The following is a 24,192-nucleotide window of genomic DNA, read 5'->3' on the forward strand; positions in this document are numbered from 1 at the left end:
TAACTTTGTTTCGTTTAGGATAAAAAAAGGAGAAGAAACAAGTTAAAACTGACATTTTAAATTTTGTAGCGACTGACTCCATAGGTAAAACAGGTATCAAAAATTGTAATATACAATGCCATTTCAAATATTGTGTGTAGATAAATACTGAGTTTCTGTTGTATGTAAAGCTGCGATTTATTTTTAATGAATACGAATATTTCTATGTTTGAACAAGTTCTTTCCTGCATTTCTTTAGCTTTCTTAAATAAAATAAGTCTTTGAAAAATGCATTTTCTTAAGCGCACAAATTTATAAATATCTTGAAAAGGGGTGCTAACTCAGAAGTTTATTTCGGAAAAACAAAAAAAGGGAAAAACGTAATGTAATAAAAAGTACCATTTTGTCTCATACAGAAGTTTTAATGCATAATGAAAATATTTCCAGAATATAAAATTGTCTGGCCATTGGTCCCCCAAGATACTAAATCTTATAACATTACATTCTCATAACTCTTTGCGATTTCTTTTTAATTTCCTCCCGGAGTAAAATGGAAATTAGTTGATTAATGACATTACATGAATAAAATTGATATAAAAGTATTGTTCTGTGGGCATATTTACGGCCACCTTTCTAGAAATATTAACTGAAATAGCATAAAACGTGAGAAATAGTATGGCTGTGTTACCGAATAGGGAATTACGTCCGAGCTTATTGCACGTTAATTTTTATACGCCAGACAAGCACCTGCAGTAACGCAGTAATTGACATGACCACGCCCTCTTAATTACGCAAGGCAAACGGACAATACGGCTTTTACCACTGTTAGTCTGGTTATGTTATTTAAATCTTGCTCAGGTCATTTATTATTCAATTGAATCTGTCGTTTTCATGAAGCTCTGGACTCCAATTTTGTCACATTGATAATGGTCCGCTAAAGTTCAGGAAATGTGCGGAAATTTGGCCGCGCAAGAAGCAATTACCGATCTGATATTCAGACCGACAATCAGTTTTTGTTCCATCATCGAGAGCAGAGAAAATTTCAATCTCTTCATTGGTGGTGATTCAAATCTGTTAGCACTAAAGTAATATTAGGGAATCGGAAAAATAGCCCCAGGTAACCGGCTGCCTTTTGACGATAAAATTGTTCATATTAAAGTAAATTGGATTGGCTTTCCTCCGTTCTCAAAAAGAATGAAAATGCGGGTCTGGGACTTGTACTGTACTCTAGAGTAATTTAGCTAATCGTTTTATTGATATATAAATTGTTGACTTCTACAGAAACTTCGCAGTCATTATTTTTATTTCTTAATACAAAGATCATTTTAGCATTTATTTTACATTTAAAAGAAATATTTGTGCTTAGATCACGATCGATCTTACTATTAAAGCAGACGCAATTATCTGCAGGTTACTTTGATAATATAGTTAATATTATGCGTTCATTTTTAAAAAGCAATAAGTGTAACGAAATCATAGCACACACAATGATGATCATAAAGTTGACAGCCTTGCAGACTGAAGTAAGTAACACGTATCAAACATACGGAAATAACCGAAAATGCATTATGATAACTCCCGGGGAACATTACAAGCATATTTCACATGAAAAATATCTATGGGGCGTTTATTCATTTATATACTGCTTTAAAAGTGTATTAATCTATATAACTAAAATACATCCATGTAGAAATGGCAAACTTTTAACAACAAAAACAAAAATAATAACAATTATAATACATGATATGCAATTGTATTTCAGAATGCTGTGTTAAAAACAACTACTATCGTTTTGAGATAATTCTCAATTAAAACAGAAAAACGTGCTTTGTACGCAATTTCAAATGATCATACCTCAGCATATAATATACTTCCACATATATTGTCATAATAAAATTTATGAACATCACTAGGGTGTTTGTGTATGTATATAATTCTATATACAAATGATTATTCTTTAAACTTCAGGATATGTGTGTGTATGTATTTTTATATACAGTTTTAAGCAATATTCTTATAACCTAACCTTTGGGATATTTGTGTTTATAATTTTATATATATTTTTCAGAAATTTTGGCTTGCTTTTTGTTATATTATAACGTTCATATCAACATTGTTTTGTGTGATTTTCCGTCATTTGTTATCAAATGGTCATTTCACCATTTTATGTTATTTTTTATTACTTTCATAATAGTATTATATGTTGTCCGTCATTTACTATTTAATGGACATTTCAATTTCAAAGCGCAGTTGTTATTATTGAAAATAGCAGAGAAAACCTCATCAGACAAAAATGAAACAAATTGAAACGTTGACATAAATATGATTATAAGGTTTATAAAATCATTTACATGTAGCATCTGAAAATGATATCACTAAACTGTACGAACTGCTGTCTTATAGATCGTGTGAAAACCGTCCAGAAATTACTACAGGGATTTTAGTTTAGAGTATATAAATAACTTACATATTTCCCAAAAGATCTAAATTGTTGTCTTCTTGTTTTCCCGTCAGATATCGTGCATTGTATTTGGTATAAAGATAGTTAAGACTTTACACTATGTTCATCTTTGAGTAAAATACTTTCACTGCAGAAATTTATGTTTGGCAAGCTTCATCAATTTAATTTGGTACTTTCTTAAAAAACTGCCAAATTTTAACGACACGTTGTATTTATAATGTGTTAATCTAAGTGTGTACAGTTTCAAACATAACACTTCTTCTCTGTGTGTACACAAAACATGCTTAATTTACATTTAAAAAGATGCTGTATATGAATTATTAGTATTGACGAAAATATTAATATCATATAAAAGGAAAATCAAAAACTAAAACAATAATCATTACAGCAGAGCTGTTTTAAAACTGATTTGAATTTAAAATAAATAAAACCTATAATTACTTTTTTAAGAATCTTGATTTAACTACATCAAATCATAATATGAATGTGATTAGATTTTCAGCATTTATTTATTTATTTATTTATTTATTTATTTATTTATTTATTTATTTATTTATTTATTTTCTTTTTGTTTGACTAAATATCTAGGTTTTTGTTTTATAAAAATAATCCCGGATGATACAATGCTACTTATTTTGAACAAATTTTTATATAGAGCGATATTTATCTTTACACCCGCTAATCCATATAAAATAGTTCTTATTCTTCAGACGAATTACCTATCGAGTTAATTTAAATCATTTACTAGATAGCAATGCTATATTAAGATAAGAAAATAAGCGCTGTTCAGATATATTCTACTTAACGTGTCAATATTTACCCTTTTTGAATTTTAACATGGTAAGCTGGGAGAGGGGCTGATAAAACAAACATTTTCAAAATTAATGTAATAACGTTTCCGTTAAATGTGCCAGTTTCATCCTTATAAATTGAGAGAGGGGGTGATAAAACACACATTTTCAATGTTAACGTGAGCAGAAATTTTCCAGTTTTGTTATTTTAATAAGAGATATTTCATTGTTTATTCTGTTGAAATAAATACGCATTTTTTAAAATATGATATACACTTTTTAAATAGAGGGAAAGACACGGATGAACCTTAAGAGATTTAAATATACGAAAGACCATTTTGTGATATGCTTTTGAAAAAAAAACTTATATCTTAATATCATAGAGAATAAATTGTTACAAAACGGTAATAATGTAAAAATGTAAAATACTTAAATGCTATTTTATTTATCCTCCCGAAAGGCTGATGATGTCTTTTTATCTTCTATTTTTTTTTTGTTGTTGTTGTTTGTTTTTTTTTGGGGGTTTTTTGTTACAATTTTCATTTATGTCATATTCTATTTTATTTCCTATTTTTGTATAATTTCCCACCCTTCATAGTATGGATTTATGTCCTCAAATAGCAGTGCATAGCGGATAAGAATGTTTACTTGATTATGTAAATGAACATATTTTGTTGTTTTAACATGATGCCTATCTCATTGTCTCAAACCTTGTTGTCGTCTCCTTGAATAATCGACACAATAAAAATACAAAATACATGTGTATATAAACATAATCCGAACAGTATAAAAGGCAACAAAAAGATCACTTATATCCAAAATTGATCCCTCACAGAACACAACACACACTAATCCTGATGCAAGAAAATCTCCAAGAATTCACTGAAACTCTTACTAGGAAATTCTCATGCAATCTTTTTACACAGGAATTGGAAGAATTTTTTTTAAAAGAATTACATTTTACAGAGACACAAACGGTAATGATCGAGGCTAACTAGAAAATGAAATAAGATAAAGGAAATTAGTTGTTTATCAGAAAATTGTTGGTCCCTGAAGGTGCATTTTGCACGAAGTTTAGTTTATATCATCTAATGCTCCAGGTCCCTATAAGACGTACGCAGGCCCCTTCGGCGGATATGTTACAACGCTAAACACAGAGTAGATAATATTTACTTGTAAATATTCTAAACATACCCCCGGCGAAACAGCTGACCTAAAGACTTGTGATTGAAGAAATAGCAATTAATTTTATATTGGTTTTCAAACGTTTGCTCCAAGGAATAGTTTGATATGTTCAAGCGCATCTTAACTGATCATTAAAACTGTCGCAAATTGAAATTCTGTTATAATAAATTCTATATTACATTAGGTGGCGGTTTAATTATGAAGTTAATTCATCAGTTAATGTACACTAATGGAAAAGTAGACATTCAGGAAGGGTATAGAGGCTGACATACCAAATTTTATGGCCTTTAAAACTATGTAAACGTTTAAGGTGGTTATCTTTAAAGTCAGTACTACAGTATTATCATTAAAAATTATTTTCAATCTATCACGTTTAAATAATTATCAATTAATAATATGTTTATATTGTTAATATGTTGTGATAAAGAAATTATTAAAAGATTGCATGACATAAGACAAAAAAAACTTTATCATTATTAAGTTTTAGTTTGACAGTTTTTATAAAATATTAGTTGTTTTAAAGTATTTCAACATTGCGGCCATATATATAGGCAGCTGTCAAATGTCAAAACCACTGTCAAGATTATCTGTAGGTTTTCATTTACAGAAAACATCTTCCGTGTAATCAAACAAACACATTTTTTCAAGTTGATTTTATATTCATGAATATGCCCCCCCCCCCCCCCTCCCCTTGTTCACAATATCTAAAATTTCATGACCATGTTGTTGGGTGAGTATGGAGTAGTCAAGAGAAGGTAATATTACACTGGAGCCCTCGCGATCAACCTTTACAAATTAAGCTTTAGAAAACTGAAAACTTAATGTGATTTACAAAGTAATTCCGATAGATTTAGTAAGCTTTCTTACCTAAAAAATGCTATTCATGGACATATCTCAATAGAGACCTATTAACTCGTCTTTTTTATTCTTTTGAAAATTCAGACATCAACTTAATATTGTTATTGAAAGCAAGAACGTATAAAATAATTTAGTGTATGCAATTTATTAATTTACACAATCAATCGTTTCATTAAAGCGCGTATCACTTATGTTGCTTTTCTAGTTCACTCTCTCGGGATTTGATAAAATTTCTATAGCAATTAATTGATCAAAAAGTGTACACTTAGTCGCTTAATGAGATATATTTCATTTTAAAACCGTTTATCTGGTGATGTTAATTGTTTCAAACTAATTTGATTGTAAGCTTAATGATATTAAAAGGGAAAGAGATTGCCGACACTTTTGAAAAATTAAACGTAGAAACATTTTTACAAGAAAAGCTATCAATTCAACCCTTATAAACCGTAGTTTTTCTGACGGATCTATATTTCATTACAAACAAGTGGGTGAAACCACCTAGATAATCATCTATTTGTTTACGTTCTAATGAAATATTATAAGGTTATAGCTACGAGTGTTAAAGTCAACAGTTAGCATAACGTATATTATGACAAGCAACTAATGTAAACCGCCCCTAGCTCTGCGCGCGATTCATGTTCGCTACTTAGCGCCTCCCAGTTATAACACGTTAGTGATCACATCCAATAGCGGCGGCGTTATACTAATAACAAAAAAGTAAATTTGAATCAAAATCACATTCAATTACTGAAAGATAACTAAGTTCACATATATGCTTAAGGATTACTAAAACAATAGCCCTTTAGGATAGAGATGTTACTCAAGGAAGGGAGACAGAAAGCCTATATCTGTGTTTGACAATTTGAGCAGCTTTTGTAAGATCATCTCGATTTGTAGAGTCGGCAATATTTATCTGTGGAGAGTTTTACTGTTCTATCTGATCGGAATACACGGAAGCATCCTAGGGATAAATACAACTTTTTCTATCATTGGAGATCACCTAAATCAGTAAAAGTGGCTTACCGGTTCGCAGAGGGTGGATTTTCTCATGACAAGATGTCGTTCTTGGCATTAGACGCTGCTAACTCCTGGCAGGTGGGTTGATTTCTAAACATTGCAGACCCCTTGGCTACTTAAATCCGTGCGCTGTGCATTAGACAGACCAGTAACTCCCGGCAGTATCAGTAAATTACTGGTTTTTCTTGTTTTTGGAATCTAGGGCAAAAATAGTTCGATTTTTCTAGAAGGTGTTCTAAGGCTTTTTAAAAGATTATTTACTCTACCGTGTTTACGTCCCTAGGGGATCTCATTTAATATATGATGAAACACTTATGGTGAATTAGTCTCTTTTGATATATTGTACAAACACCTTCAAGATATTCAATTTAACTAGTAAATTAGAAGTTGGCAATTAATTGAACGGGCAGATAAAATAAATGAAGGCTTCAACTGAAATCATTTCATTAACACTGTTTCTTGCAGGCAGTATAAAAGTAACAAGAATTATAGAATTCTAACACGGTATGGAATATTTATGCATGGCGTAACGTTAGAAGGTACATATTAAATTTATACAAATCATTTAATAATTAGCTATATTGGATAATATTATAGAACAATTTGTTACTATTTCTCAAGTAACGACTTTGTTATAATATTCATATTTATCTATTCAAAGGTATAAAAATAAACCTTTTGATGGAATCACAATGAACAAAAGCTCAAGACCCATCACAAGTGATCATTTAGACATGAAATTAAAACGAAATCATAACGCAATAAGGTCAATGGAAATTGATTTTGAATCAATAAATAAAATATATACCTTTGTAACTAGTTGAAATGGATTTTTTTCAACGAATTCTTAGAATAATGTGTAAATGCATAGATACATTACACTGATTTCGATGAATTACAGCTATGTTTGCATTTCTACTGGAAAAAAACTGAATGTTTAAAAGGTTTTCATGGACATTGTTTGCATAACCGTTTAAGGAATAATCAGTCTGTTTTCTTTTTTCCAAAAACTGAGGTGTTCCACTGTTAATGAGTAAACGTTTCGAAAGACACTCTCTGAATCTGTTTAGTTATATTTTTTTACAAATTCAGCTAGAAATTTTAATGAATGGTGCTTAAATATTCCCGAAGGGATCATTTTCATTATCTCATCGCATCTCATATTTGATCTCCATGACTGATTTGTAAAATCATCAAATTGTTTGCATTACTAACTCCATTATCCAGTGCTAATATTCCAATGTCAGTTTGTGTTAATAATAACCGTTGCCTAATGATGATTATAGCACGGAGCTGAATGTTGCTTATCAATCATTTTCCTCTCTCAGTTAATCAGGTTCATGTTCTTCTAAATTATCAACTTCATTTGTACTTTTATTTTAAATCAGACGCTAGAAAACAATTACAAATGTTGGAAGTATCAGTTATATGGAACCTAAAATATCTGACAAATTCTCTCCGTATACATGTTTATAGTTCATGAGTACATTGACCCTACTAATTCACATCTTCTAATTTAATTGGTTTTCAAAATAAAATATAAAAAAAATAATTTGATATGGCCTAAAACCAATTCCGGTCTTTACTGTAATCTTTACATATCTTTGGAAATTCCAACCATAATCTGAGCGAATAAAAACACTGTCAATAGTAACATATTTGTTCATATTCTCATTTTTGACAAAACAACAGATCACATTATCTTTCAATAATATCTAACATCATATTTTATTCTGCTATCTGCGTGGTTTTCTGTAGACCACAGCATCAGCAAATTTTTTTTCTAATTTTCTATACCATGTCTAGATTTATATTGTATAACACTTGCCCAAAAACACAGACATATTATTTCTGTGGTTGATTATGTTTAATTATACAGATAATGTTATTACCAAATCATAGTTTATAACTTGGAGTGATGTGGTTAGAGTAAAATATCAAATAGTTAGATATCGGAATAGCTATACACCATCATATATGTATAATTGATGAACAGCAATGCTACATGAGAGTTATTTGGTTGATTTTTTTAATGAAGCTTATAAAATATAAGTATTACTATAAAAGCTTTTTCATTTATCTTAGTGTATCTCGTGGTCCTAATTCCATTAACACAAATATTATGTTAGATCCTTAGTCATAATCATATAGATAAATGTATACAGATTCATAAACATTTTTTTTATTATTTATCTTCGTTTGTTTTTATTCTGCTTATTTTCATTCTTGAAATATTCGTTAAAAATATTTATCCTTTTAAAACTCGGATATATCTATGAAATAGAAATTGTATGTTATACATTTTGGTATGTTTGATATAATTCACTACCTGAAATAAGACACTACCTTGCGGAATCAGACATATAATCCCTTATAGAAAACATCAATCAAAAATAAACATTATATCTGTATCCAGTGAACTTTGATGCATTAGTTGGTAGTATGTTTAGTTTGTACTATTGAAATAAAGCTTCATCGCATGTTATTTTTTATAATTTGTTATTTGTATTGATTAATTTATATCATCTTCCATTATCAATAAAATGAAATATATTCTAATATATGAGAATTCTTTGCTTAAATAGAGATCAAATAATTGTGAGGATATTAGGACATTAAATGACTTTCTGTAATACCCATACTATGCAGTATACCCGAAATCATACATAGCGCTTGCGTTTGTTTTGTTTTAGTTAAAAATTAATTGTCTTTAAGGTGAGAAATGTTAAATTGCAAGTTTCCAGTTTGTTGCAAAGAAATCCTTTCTTGATTTTCTTTTAATTTTTCACTGTCATTGCTTACTGTCTGTAATCAAAATCTTTTAATATTTCTATATTTTCTAAAAATTCATTAGTTCATTTTCAAGCAATTTATCATATCTCACCTGTCCGGGAAGTTGTGTAGCGAACATATATGTTCGGCGTTAAAATATCGCCTCAGTACTTTCAATCATAGAAACAATTCAGTTCTCAACACACTTGTTCGACATGTTCCAATTTGCATCTACACCAGTCGTATTACACTGAAAATTATACACAGATGTCATTACATTTTTGAAGGAGGTTATATATACATGTAAAAACTTAGGCAGTGTTATATAGTCTCGGGGCATTAAAACAATTAAGAGTTCGTGCAATCTCGTGATTTAAATAAACTCATTTAAATCAAACAATTTGATTTTACATTTTATTCAAACATTTTGTGTTTTGATGTAAACTTTCTGTTTGTTTATTTATTTATTTATTGTCGCTGTTGTTGATATTTGTAGGGAAAATAAGCAAAACTGTAATTTTCATATTTTTTGAAGAATACTATCTACTCCTGCCCAGACAAAATCAAATATTTGTCAAAAATTACAGAAAAATATATTCCTTTGATTGTTTCGTTGAAGAACTTATGAATAAGGGTATTTTGTATATATAGTATATTAAAGTTTCGGCTGAAGATATGATAAGACAGCATTGAAAGCGGTAGCGAATATTATTATTATGGTATTTGTTATTTCTTAAACATTATTATTTTTTCTATATATATATATTGTCATTCAATGACTTCAAATTTTTGTGAAAGGCCCTTTCCTATTCATTTATTTACAAATACACGATGTATTTTTTTTCTTTAAATGTCCAATTTTATGTGTAAGAATATTAATATGACCCTGATTAAGTCAGGAAAACCTTATGATATGTATGCCAATGTCGTCTATTGAAGACAAAAAGACGAACTCAATGAGATATATACCTTACTAAAGCTAAAATAGTGTAAAATTGCGAACCATTTCGTCAACAATTGCATATAACGTGGTGACAAAACGATATACTTTTCGTTACTTTATGTTGTTACTTATTTTTCTCTGAGATAGTGATTGCAGTCTTTTAAGTACTGAAGGTTCCATTCTGCTCAAGCCTGTGCTAAAAGGAGAAATTTTGAAGTTTTTATTATATCACACACACAGACTCAACATAAGGCTGTGATCTTCCATTTTGTCCCGTTCTCAGATCTGTATTGATCAGAATTTCACAATTTAGTTTCTGTATCATTTTAAGGATTAAAGATTATAATTCGAAATATGATATGTTGATCCTTACGCTACATGTCCAAATTACACTGTAGGTTATTCAAAACATGGGCCAATTTGTAAAGATATAAATAAAAACCACAAACGTAATTTGTACTAAAAACTTTTAATTATTCATGTGCGTTTATGTTGACAGACATATCTATATACCTAAATTCAATTACAACACGTAAAAATGCGAACTATAAAAGAAGATTGTACCACTAAAACACCTGGAGAATGCACAAAATATTACTTTGCTCACTGCTATGTCATCACATAAATCAGTGCAAAGCCTGGTACTTACGCAAGCGGCCATTTTGGTTGACATAAGCGGTGCTCGATACGGAAACAAGGGTGTTCTCTTAGGAGAGTAGAGTATTGAATAATTTAGTAAGATCATTTATCTGCTGACCGATGCTGTGATAAGCTTGTGTACTCACTACATGAAACGTGTGATGTTTTTGATGGTCACATCTGATAGAGTAATTGTTGTTGATGATTTTTTCAATTAATTATATCTTCAGTATATATTTCATCAATACATTAACGAATAATAAGCGATTACTTGTGATTAGCGTATAATTCCCGCCATAGCTTGTCACCGCCGGTTAAATATACCATTCCGGGGTATCACTTACCGTTCTCGAAGGCTTTATCGCCTTCCTGAACCGCCTAGGGCGCCGTACGCCAAATACAAATTTGAAAATACAAGTTCGTTTTGAATGAATCAAAATAATTTTTAGATTGTCTTAAAACTTGAAAGAGTTTTATCTTAAAATAACATTTTTTAATAAAAGTTAACGAAAAAATATTCTTAATTAAAAGCAAGTTTTATAGCCATATGTTTCGATGAATTGGTACTGCCATCACGTGGAGCAATGGTCCCCATTCCCCTAAGTTAGTTGCGTAATTGATTTGTTAATGTATTTCTTGTAATGAGCTTTTCAATACCAATTTTATATCTTAATTGAAATAAACAGTCCAACTGTAAGTAAAAATACTCGTGAATACTCTCGATAGAAACATTTAGTCACAAGTTAACATTGTTTATTTCTTCATACCAAAATGTCTCGTTATTATACAATAAACATAAAAAATATATAACACTACAAATATCCAAAATGAATTACTATTAAACTATTTTAATTGAGCATGTAAGTCAACAAATTGAATGATTTATGTACATCCAGTAATAATTCAAAAATTAGTTTGCATCAATACTAGTTTGCTTAAATACTTCGTACTCTGACCGAATAAATTGTATCATACAGGTATATGCTATGCAGCATACTTAAAATATATTTTATTCATTACATCTTTTAAAGAAAACGCCGAAATTAAATGAGAATAAAAAGCAATGTTTTGGGGTATTTCTATGTGAAATGTCGTTTGTGGGATTTTTTTTACACTGTGAAAAGGAGTCTTTAATTGTCATTCATAGTTTCTTTTTCTTTTTAAGTATCTTAAATGTCACTTTCAAATTTTTGAAGCTACGCGTCCTGTATTTTCTGATGATGTATAATGATTTACTATAAGCACATTGTAAATGACTAGTGTTTAGTAAACAAATGGACATACCATTGGTGCTAATAAATAGTGTTAATAACATAACATATAACATAACATATATTTTATTCAACATAAAATTGTATACATACAATTTATAGTCATTCAGGTACTGTTAGTAAATGCTCTGTCACCATGTCGCAAATTTTGTACGAGGCTCTACACATTAGTTTGCAATAATAGATTAAACACATGTATGTTTATTTTGTTTTGCTTTATGAGTCTCAAATAACATTATATCATGTAATATAACAAATGAACAGGGAACGAGTAAGATGTACCAAGTATGTGATCAAATAAATAATATGCATTATTGTTAATTTTGATATGTAATAAAAAGGAAGCCCGCATGTGTCATTGATAATAGTTACAAGATATAAGTAAGATATATAAAATCAGTTAAATAGTTTTATTGTTTCACTACATGCGTCATAGGTATTCAATCCTCTAATGCAAATTAAAGCAAACAAACAGTAACTTCTTAAATAATGTTCCTGAAACTATGCATTAACACTTAACAATCACAAAAGATTCAAGGTTAATACGAATAGACTAAATAAAATTTCTTAAAATCATTCATTTCTGCAAAACATCACTTTTTGTTCTCACATTAACAATTTTGGTAAACATTCCAAATAATTGATTAGCATGTCAATCAATTGACAATGTTTTAAATGTTCTAAGTGCTGCGTTATAAATTTATAATATATCATTTAAAAATATTTAATTTGCAATTAGAACAGTGAATGGGTGTCTCGTAAAGCTTCAGACAAAATATAAAAATTGCGGAAATATCGTGATGTGTGTTATGTTTGAGATTGCAATATTTGACTGGTAATCTAAACAATATCATCTATTTATTATCGATGTTTATATTAATATTACTATTAGCGGATGTTTAGAGTAATAATATCATGTGTCCAAATTGCTGCTCGTGCTAAGGCAATAGCCCAAGGCACGTGTACTTTATAAACAATGAAACATTACCGAACTAGGCAATGTAATGAAAAACATGTCGTTTTGATGCGCAATTTGAAGAGTTATTCTAAAGACATTGTTGTAGTTCAAAAATAGGTTTGTTTGCTATCTTTGTCAGGTATGTTTAAAGTTAATAATGAATACCACAGACATAAACGACTTAAAATCTCTATATATCTAATCAAAAAATGAAATACAATTCTACGTATACAACAATACATCAATGAGCATAGAACAACAATAACGTTCTTATAAATAGCAATATAATATTGATCGTTTAAAAATCAAAGAAAATAGAAGAGCATAATTCCATGAGGAATTTTGAGATCATATGTCAAGGTTAAATTATGTAAACCATGAAAAGATTTGTAACATGTCTGAGACTTGGAATAATTTTAACGATATTCTCTTACAAATCACGTGATATATGCGAAAATTTAAAATATATGAGTGACAGCCCATATATAATGTATATGAAACAATGAGATATATGAGCATAAAAAGATATCGTAGAGGAAAAATGAAAATAAACCTGATACACATTGTTAATAACAAGTGTATATTGAAATGTGTAATTGATGATAATGTATCATTATAGGTATATAAAATGGAACTCCAACTTAACTTATGAAGAAGGTTAAATAATTCTGTGTGGTGGCTTTATAAATCAAACTTGTTACATTTATGGTATCTGATAACTTATGATTTTTATTTACTTATGTTGTTATTTTACAACTTAGTTTAAGCGGTTTGGAATGAGGAATATTGCCAATGCAGGAAGTTCGAGTCCATGTTTCACTGAAAACCTTCATATACATGTACATGAGTATGACACAATGGAAAAAAGATGTACATCCTTGAAATATGTTCCTATCAAATGATGAGAATATACCTTTATCAAGCCTGCCATCATTGTTACCTTTGACCAACCGAGATTTAACTGATAACACCGGCTGCACTATATGCCGATAACAGCCGTAACGGATAAATAGCTCGGGGCTAACATTAAGTTTGTAAATTTACATATCGTTCAAGTAGTCATGCTACTGTTAAGTACAGCGGTCGATGATGAGGGAAAGTAACATATTTTAATGATTTTATAATAGGATAGTTTATAGAAATGTCAAAATTTATAAATATCTTCAAAGATTTCAATTTTTTAAAGTTAACATAAAGTGACCGACTGTCATTCTAAGGGTGCAAAATAAAATACGACATGCTTTAAATATGGGCAATGCTTTTAAGGTAGATAGAAATTGCATTTGTCTTATGTTCAAAATTACACGGTGAAGAATAAATACAGTAAATTGTAATAATATTATCTGAAAAAAGCAAAGGAATGAAAACTAATCGAATTTGTTAGAAAAGCTCACCATTTCGAACATTTTGGGTAGCAGTTATAACAGAAAACATGTGTCTATTTTATAACAAACATGGTACAACTGCAAACTTAAATTTAACTTTATACACTTATATGTTACCTTTTCGAAACAAAGATTTTATTATTATTATTATTATTATTATTATTATTATTATTATTATTAGTCTTGTTGTTGTTGTTGTTGTTGTTGTTGCAGTAGTAGAAGTAGTAGTTGTTGTTGTTTCGTTTTGAAAAGCTGTCTGTTTTCGTTAGTGATATTACAAGGCAACAAATGATGATGTGTTTTTTTCTCGTTAACTCTAGTGTGTATGTATTTCTGATATTCATTAACTGGCTTCAATACAATAACAACACGAACTATTTCATTTGATAGAACACCAGCGATGTCTCTTTAAGTGTTGCTCTCCTAATTAGTTTTATATCTTCGTGTCATTACTGATGCCATGACATGCTTAAAACATCAGCAGGAGTCGTGATGGGCATGATCCAACATATACAAACTGATTAATTATGAAAACAAATACCCGAAACAAATGTTTGTAAAAACAGAAAACGGTAATCAAGCAATGTCACGACACAACGTCATTTAAAAAGTTTGCCCGAACGTCTGTTTCCATTTCTATTAGATTCTGGTTTTCAACGATACAAATCTTGCACTTTACAGCGCTGTCATCTGATTGGTTAAATTTCATTGTTATGTCATATCAAAAAGTCTCCGAAGAATTCTTGACGAAATGAAATTTTGTTCAACGTTCATTTTGAAACTTATTAATGATACTTTTTATTATCAAATTTGTAATTTTTGATAAAGTAGATCAACAAATCTTATAGCAGTTCTTCATTTCGTAAGTTGTTTGCAATTAAATCCAACCAATCTAGACAGTTATCGGTTAACATTTATTCTAACACGACCCGCATTTTTCCCTATTGAACATAGAAGAACCAAAAGTGTGTGTTATTTTGCTATAAAATCACTGTTTGACGTTCTATATTTAGACATGTGACGTAATCATTATACACGTGACGTACCCACTAAAAATGTGACGCGCTGACAATAAGTACGGAAACAAATCAGGTGCAATTTAGCTAATTATCATGTACGGCAGCATTTATTTGTTGATGTCGTGTTAGAATCGAAATAATATATCCAAATCGGTGATTTTATTGCTTGATAACATCACTGTTTGTCGTTCAGATGCGCATCATTATATCACTCGGGCTACGCCCTCGTGATATAATTCCCCGCATCCGAACTCCAAACAGTGATGTTATTGAGCAATAAAATCACAGTTTGGGATATATTATTTCTTAAATAAAATATGATGTCAATATACTAAACTAAATTTGTTAAAAAGGGAAACATTTTACATTCAGTTTGATGGTCTCGGTGAATTTAATAATGTATTGCCATGTAAAAGAGGGTGTGTGTCTACGTACACGAAGGAAGAAAAGGTACAGCAGAGTAAACTATTTATCTACAGCTATAAACGTGAATGATGGTGGACAATGTACCATGAAACGATGAAACATCTTAAAAATGACACACAGTTCTGCTATTTATGTACATCAATCTAGCCTTGTTGGAAAATCAACTAAATTTGAAAAATAATGAAGTATGTCAGAGATGCGTAAGAACGAGCAGGGCTGACGACAAAGGGTTATGGCTTGTAGTTTGTTTTCCATGCTGACATATACCATCAGTGTGAGGTGAGATATAATCATAACTAGGAGATGTACGAGTAAACTTTTATGAATGACTCATTGCTAACTATATAGCTATACTACAACGTGTGAAAAATGACTGAAACTGGTGGAATTTGTGAAAATTTATTATATGTAATCAAGAACGAATGAAGAGATAAAGTAAATATGTGGTCCTAAATTAATAATTAGAGTAAGACAAATTTTCGGCTCAAAAGAAAATACAGTTTTCTGAATGACTTTAGCTGATTGTCTTAGTACTGCTATTTGGTGTCTTTAAATTAATCATTTGTTTTCAATTAATATAAATAGTAAATAATCAAAGTAAAAATCAAAGGGCTAATCCAATATTGTCCACATGAAAAGAGCCCCTTTTCCCTGAATTCAAAGCCTTACCTTATATGTAGTGTTTAAAGTGATAATACTGGTCAACAATATGAACAGTATAATTATCATTAAATGTATAATGCCATGTCCTAACACACTGGAAACAATAATATGACATATAAGAATCAAAATCTTCAAAAATATTTACATTTAGAGCCGATGAAACCGGATCTATTTTAGTGCTTTTAAAATTGGCAGACGTCCGTTGCCAGTATTTAGTTTTCGGAAGGAATCGTATTTTTGCCGCGTTGGTGTAATTGGGAAATTACAGGATTAGTTCATACTTTTAGGGTGCTGGACACGCTAGCGGAGTTAAAAAATATATTTCATATACAATTACAATAGTTCATATATAACCTATACTTTAGTGAGTAAATGTTTCGTCTTTGCCCTACTCAACATTAAACATTTATAAGAAGTTCAGCTCACCGCTTAGCTTACTTAAGGAGAGTTCTTGAGCTTGAGCTTTTGGCGAGGTACACCTTCCTCATTAAACTTTGAAATGCAACATATTATATAAAATAATTCGTACTACACATCTGATTCCAAAGAAATAGTTGGCAGTTACTGTCCGCCGCTGTGTAAATGAAATATTATATTTATTATAAAGTGTTGCTTAACCTAAAATAATAAATATAAGAATCTTTAACATAAATAAGACATATCATAAGATTTACTCTAGTATTGTTTTATGTGCTGCTGCTGCAATAATAATAATAATAATAATAATAATAATACTAATAAAAAAAGAGACTCGCATCAACAACTGCTTGAACACAAGGCAAACATTCAACCCCTATACCACTAGGCGATTAGAATTTGATATTACAAAATCTCCTTGTAAGTACACTTATTATGGTTCTTCTCCTTACATTTCGATTTGGAATCGCCCATGTAAAGAAACACGTTTGTTTTTATATGTCAACATCATTTTTGGTTCTCTGCAAATTGTTTCTCAATTTGACCTCAGTTCATTTCATTTCAACTCTTTGTATTTTTCTACCTGAATCTGAAATGATCAGGCGATCACGCATTCGCTTACTCAAATAAGATCACGTGGCACTATTTCCGTACTGTTATGGAACTCAGTGAACTACGTTCGTAATACTCCGGAAAAATTGAAACGAATTTAAGACCCTTCGACCTGTCTATTTGTTTTTGTTGTTGTTGTGTTTCAGTCACCCAAGTCAAATTTCTTTTCCATTGGCGATAATTATATGTGTATTAGACAGATTAATATTTATAGGCTTTACTTTTGCGTTGATCTAGACCAGTACATTCTGTTTAAATACTGTGTATTATCATAAATAGTTGTCGGGTCTATTAGAGAGGCCTTAAACCAGGGAAACTTTACCGTACAATACAGTTATAAATGTTGGTGAGCATTGTAGGAGCACATTTGTCTCGGAGCACATTTGTCTCACGAAGTGTGACCGATGTGTTCGTAAACATTCATATTTGCGACAAATTGGAAATGAGACAGATGTGTTCGACACACAATAGAAAGGGCACTCGAAGCACATTTGTCTCACATTTTTTTCCATAAAATTCATAAAAGGTAATAATGATGTCCAATTGTATACCGGCTACCAGCCATTGTTCTATGTTTTCTGTATTTCTAATACCGTTTTTAGGCCACTTCCGGTCAGTCAAAAACTTCCTGTCTCTGCATAGGAGTCATATATTAAATTAAAGAATATCCGTGTTCTGCACGTCACAATGAAAATTTCTACAAGTGCAGCATCCAGAACCTAAACACATATGCAGCAAGTCTACTGTATACTTATCGTTATCAATTGTGATACGTTTATTTTCAATGCTTAAAGTTTTATAAATGATTTATGGCACTAGAAATATTCTTAGCAAAAACAAGGTAGTATCTACGGTGGCATAAAGTACGGAATGCCGTTAGGGCCATTTCCTATGAATGTGTTGATCTGAAACGCGATAGTCGATAGTACGATGGTGAAAACGCGAAATCACTAAACTACGATGGCGAAAATGCGAAAGCACGATGATGAAAACGCGAAAGTACGATGATGAAAACGCGACAGTACGATACTACAATGATGAAAGCGCGATAAACTATCGTGTTTTCACCATCGTACTTTCGCGTTTTCACCATCGTAGTTTCGTGATTTCGCGTTTTCATCATCGTACTGTCGTGTTATCATCATCGTACTATCGCGTTTTCACCATCGTACTATCGCGTTTTCACCATCGTACTATCGCGTTTTCATCATCGTACTGTCGTGTTTTCATGATCGTACTATCGCGTTTTCACCATCGTACTGTCGTGATTTCATCATCGTACTATCGCGTTTTCATCATCGCACTATCGCGTTTTCACCATCGTAGTTTCGTGATTTCGTGTTTTCACCATCGTACTATCGACTATCGCGTTTCAGATTAACACATTCATAGGCGATGGCCCGAACTTCGTTACCTCGCTTCGTGTCTCATCGGAATGTCGCGTCTCACCCGATTCTGAGTGGCCGGATATTCCATAATTATGACATTACTCGGATTATTTTAGGAACTCATGCATGTTGTAAGTGCCTTTTCAGTTCATCATATCGTACCATCGTATTTTCATCATCGTAACATCGTCTTTCATCATAGTACCATCACGTTTTCATCATCGAGTGTTCGTTGTTTCACCATCGTACAATCGTAGTTTCACTATCTTACAATCGTTGTTTCACGTTCGTACCATTGTGTTTTCACCAGCGCATCATTGCGTTTTCATCAACGTACCATCGTGCCATCGCGCTGTCACCATTGTATCATCGTGAATGGGATTTAGTATGTTTCAATGTACGCCTTCAGGTTAAGTCAATCAATTTCTTGAATTAGAGATATTATAATTAATAGTTCACTGTAGACTTTCATAAAGAAAGCATAAGCAAACATATTAATGATTACACTTGAGGAAAAACGGCGAACCTCGATTCTAAAAAAGAATTTCTGACATGGGGAAATATGTGACAAATAATTCATTTAAAATGACATGAGACAAATGTGCTTTCTTGTCCCTTAAAATACATGAGACAAATGTGCTTTCTTGTCCATTAAAAAACTTGATCGGAGCACATTTGTCACACAAATGAGTTTTTTGGGGTAGACATTTGAGGTCCCATTTGTCTCATGTGGGACAAATGCGACCGCATCGATCTTACGTAAGACAAATGTGTTCCGAGACAAATGTGCTCCTACAGAGCATACCGTCTGATCTTTTTTAACATTTGTATAATATTTTTAACATAGAAGGTATTTGTATTTGCTACGATGTCTTGTTGATTCTTTGATTTCTTTGTTTTACTGTGTCCCTTATGTACTATTTGTTCAGAAAGTATAAGAAAGTCTAGGGGAATAGCACATTAATATACATTTAATATAGTTTCCCACGGTTCTTGTATTAATTACAATCAGAAGTGTACCAGTGCTTAATATAAAAAATCGTATAATGTTCTAATAAATAAATAAATAAACAAATAAATGAATAAAGCAACAAACAAACAAACATGTATCAAATGGTAATTACTTTCTTTCTTTTTTCCCAAAATATTTCTGAATAGTTACATATTACAGTTATACATTTATAGTAATCTTTTGTTTCAGACTATTCCTACAAATGTTCACGACAAGTACATGCATCAGAATGACATTGACAATAGTCAGGTAAACTATAAATGGCATATTTTATGCCACCTAGTGCACGGGTGAAGGTTCATAGACAACACCGCTTTACCAAGTTTTATCATATATAACATTCTGAGGTGTTGGGAAGCATGATCTTCTTACATTTGTTCAAACTTCGTGTTCGTCTAGTCATAAAATTTCTGCTTTTGTACTTTTTTGATCACATTCTCGTCCCATCTTTTCACTTAAAAATATAAAAAAATAAAGGCAAGAAATTACTTTACATTAAAATGAAAATACAGTTTCACTATTTTTAGTATAAGGATTTCTACATATTTTAGTAAATTTATTTTCCAAAATTGAATAAAGGTAATATAGACACTATGTTTAAAATATAAGATAATCAAGGGAGGTGTTGTTACACCTTTAAAGATTTATATTTGCAGTTAAATTTCTATTATCTATTCGAAATTTCTTAGCATTATTTACATTAAAAAAAACTTATGTAAATATTTCGCTATTATAAGCGCGAAAGTGTGAAATCAAGATGAAATCAAGATGAATTGACTAACAGTTACTATGTTTAAGGGTGTTTTTGCGCGTTATTTTAGAAAGCATAATGTTGTTAAATCGTCTAACTTTGATGGGTTTTTGTAAAACACATAAAGGTAGCTTATATCTTATTTAAAAAGAAATGCAAAATTCTTATCATATTCTCTGAATGAAACAATACATACCCATTTAACAGAGAGTATACAATAATGACTCTTTATAAGACAACGCGAAGCCATGTCAATAAGAAAAATAAAAAATATAGTTTAATAACAATAACAAATGGATACATAACTAATTTGCTTAAATCTTGAACAATTTTTATCAGCAAAAAAAAAAAAAACCCTCCGCCAAAAAGAAAAAACCCAAAATTTTTTTTTTAAATGCCCTGTTTGGTTTTAAATTTTATTTTCTAAAAAAATTGCTTTATTATGCCCCTTTCACGTACCCAAAGTGTGGTTTAAAAAAAAAAACATATGATAAAATTGTGGGAAAATTTAAAACCAAAAGATTTTATTTAAGGTCTACAAAGTCACTTAAAATCGTCAAAGAAAACAAGAAGAAAATTTGTAAATAGGGGAAAGGAAAAAATGGGGAAAAAAAAAAGCCTTTAGCCTCTCTGTAAAATTTTACTTTAAAAATGAAATTCTGCAAAAAAACAATAGCAAACCCGCAAATTTTACAAAAAAACCTTTGCCCGAGCCAAATTTGTACCCCTTTCTATTGGAGCCCCCGAGAATAATTATGTAACTAGCTCTGTGCGGAGTCTCTATTTGTAAATTAGATGGAAAAAAAAGAAGCACATGGCCCTTACGATCGCTCTAACCTTCTTTGGGAAAACATTTCAGCGCGGCATCCAATTTGTTATTGTACATGGTATATTTAAAAGCAATTTTATTAAAGATTTTTCATAATGGCAAACGTCCGTGTCAATTTGCTCTTTGAACTCAGTAATTCTAATTAATTGATAATAATACTGGCTTGCGACATGAACAAGAAACAATGAAATGACGGCTTAATATTGATACAGAAGTCATATCACATCGGGAAACAATTATTAGCCCGGTAGTAGCCATTTTGATACTGTCCAAAATTTTATTTTTCCCCCCCGAGGGGGTGTTTGGGTTCCCCCCCACGGGGGGCCCCAATGTTTTGATTCCCCCCAAGGGCCCCCCCGGTTTTTTTTGTTTAAAATATTTTTTGTTTTTTTGTGGAAAACCCTTTTTTTTCAAAATTTTGTGTTTTTTAATTTTGGGCCCATCCCAGGAAAAAATTTTTTTTTTTCCAATTTTAAAGGATAATTTGAATTTGGGCTTTTCTTTTTAATGTTTTGGGGGGGAAATTTTAAAATTATTTTACGAAAAATTTCCCCAAAATTTAAATTTTTTTATATCATTGAAGTTAAAAAATACCCTTTAAGTACTTTTTGCAAGGAGGAAAACATGTTTGGGTTCTTTGTCAAAAAATTATTTTGGAAAAAATTAAATTTCAAAAGAAAAATTCCCTTTTGAAAAATGAAATTTAAATTGAAAAATACTAAACCCGACCCAAGAACACCAAAAATTTTTCATTTAAAAAATAACATCACCTACCCCAAAGGTAAATGTTAAAATTTCATAAACCAAAAAAAATTTGTGAAATAAATTTAAATTGGGGTTTTCAAATAAAATTTTCCTTTAAAAGGTTTTAATTTTATAAAGCCTTTAAAAAATTGAAATGTTTGTTTATTAATAACAGTGCATTTGAAAACAAATGTATGTGACAAAAGCTTCATATAAGTATAATATTTTACATGTTTTATCGGAAGAAAAATTAAACAATAAACGGGGATTTGATTTTATAATCAGCCATTGCAAATGTGCCTTTCATTCCGTATCAGTTTATTTTCCTTACATAAAGATGTTAATTATATATCATAAAAATTGATATTTTTATCGCAAAATGTTTTCTTGTCCTTTGACCAAACATCTTCATAAGCGAATAGTTTTAAAATTTGGTTCCATTGGAACGATAGCTCTTTTAAAAAATCATAAAAATTTGATCATGTATTATGTTTCGCCTTTGATTCATAGATAACGCGATGTTCAAGTAAATGGATTTTAATTACTATATTGGTTTTCATATAAAAGTTGTTACTCAATGACAGTAATTAAATAAAGAAATAAACTCCTGATAAATGATACATCTAATGTTTAAGTGTACGTTACAATGGGAAATCCAATAATTCTTTTATTGAGTTTTAAAGATATTGAACAAATTGCTTTTCGCTGACGACTTTTTAACGTGTTCGTTCGTTCGTTTATTATTTATTTATTTATTTATTTATTTATTTATTTATTTATTTATTTATTTATTTATTTATTTGCTGTCAACCGGTTAATCATTTACATTGTAATTATCCTACTCCACTTCATATTGTATTCAAATTTAAAAGTGATTTTTATTGAATTAAGAATGAATATGCAAATGCCTTCCTCGACCGTTTTTAAATGAAATTGAAACATCATAAAGTGATGACGGGACTGTAACAATAATTTCCATGTCAGATAGTTTGCATATTCTAAGTAAACGTGTTCAAATTTTCAAAACAGTTCACTGACATAAGAAGCAACTGTTTAGATAAAATTCCCCCAAATGCTTTATTCATTTTTTCTTAGCACGTGCAATGAACCGCCATTAACAATTCAGAATGCCAATCGGCGTTCATCGGACAGTGCGGTATGGACTCTGTAACAATGGGGAAAAAAGTATTTGTTCTGGCGTTAAATCTAAGGCCTGAGGCCACAAGGATGGTACTTCAAAGTCTGGACCGTTTGTTGTATTTTTCTCTCCCAATAAAGCACGTCTCCAGCGATGCATTTTCCATTGTTTTCAGCAGAATCTGCATTAATTGTCTTTCTTTTTTCGTGTATTTGTAGTTAATAAATTGCGAAATGGACACGGTTTGACACACCATTATATGTGAATCAAATATGTTACTTTCTCTTCCGTTTAATAGAGTGATAAACTCATTCAATTGACTTATTTTAAATAGTGACTCAAGCACTCAAATAAGCTATTTGTTAGTAAATTCATTTAACAGTGGTGTTTTCAAATATCATATAATAACTACTTTGTATAGCTTTTTATTTTTTTCAAAGACAATCCTTTTGTTTTTGTTGAAAAATATGTATCATATGAACAAAAAAAAGACAACAAAAACAAACAAACAAACAAAAACACATAAAAAAACAACAACATTATACATGTAGTTATAGGATCATATATTTCATCTAAGGTGTTTTACAATTTAACAAATGTAACGGAAGTTTGTGACGGTAATAAAATTATAGTACACTCACCTTTAATTTGTAGATGTCCGCGTCCAGTGTCCACCTGGTGATTTGTTATGTCATTGTGACAGCAAGAATATATATCAGATTTTGTTATCACTTTCTTTTGTTGACCACTGTGGTCCTCCATATAGCCCCTACCCACAATATTGTCATCGTTATTAACAGGTTTAATCATCATTTCGGTCATATACTTAATTGTTTTACTTTGTTGTTTAACCCTTACTGCATACAGACTTGTCTATCTTACAATCTGGACTAAACCATTTCTCATTTTAAGGAAAATGACAGAATATTTACCG

General features: G+C 30.5%; 1 protein-coding gene across 2 annotated transcripts in view; it reads left to right on the top strand.

Moving 5' to 3' along the window:
• The first annotated feature begins 6,056 nt into the window (after positions 1–6,056).
• The window catches only part of LOC132719605 (transcription factor AP-2-beta-like), a 79,121-nt gene continuing 60,985 nt past the window's right edge, over positions 6,057–24,192 (top strand). The window contains exons 1-2 of one of the 2 annotated variants that reach the window (XM_060703398.1): positions 6,057–6,369; positions 19,986–20,045. In XM_060703398.1, the coding sequence (XP_060559381.1) occupies positions 6,331–6,369; positions 19,986–20,045 (99 nt within the window). In that variant the 5' untranslated portion in view covers positions 6,057–6,330. The remainder of the gene's footprint in view (positions 6,370–19,985; positions 20,046–24,192) is intronic. The other variant, XM_060703400.1, reaches the window with a different exon arrangement.

The sequence above is a fragment of the Ruditapes philippinarum genome, unplaced genomic scaffold (assembly GCF_026571515.1).
Source record: "Ruditapes philippinarum isolate M1 unplaced genomic scaffold, ASM2657151v2 ctg434_1_1_1_1, whole genome shotgun sequence".
Lineage (NCBI taxonomy): Eukaryota > Metazoa > Mollusca > Bivalvia > Venerida > Veneridae > Ruditapes > Ruditapes philippinarum.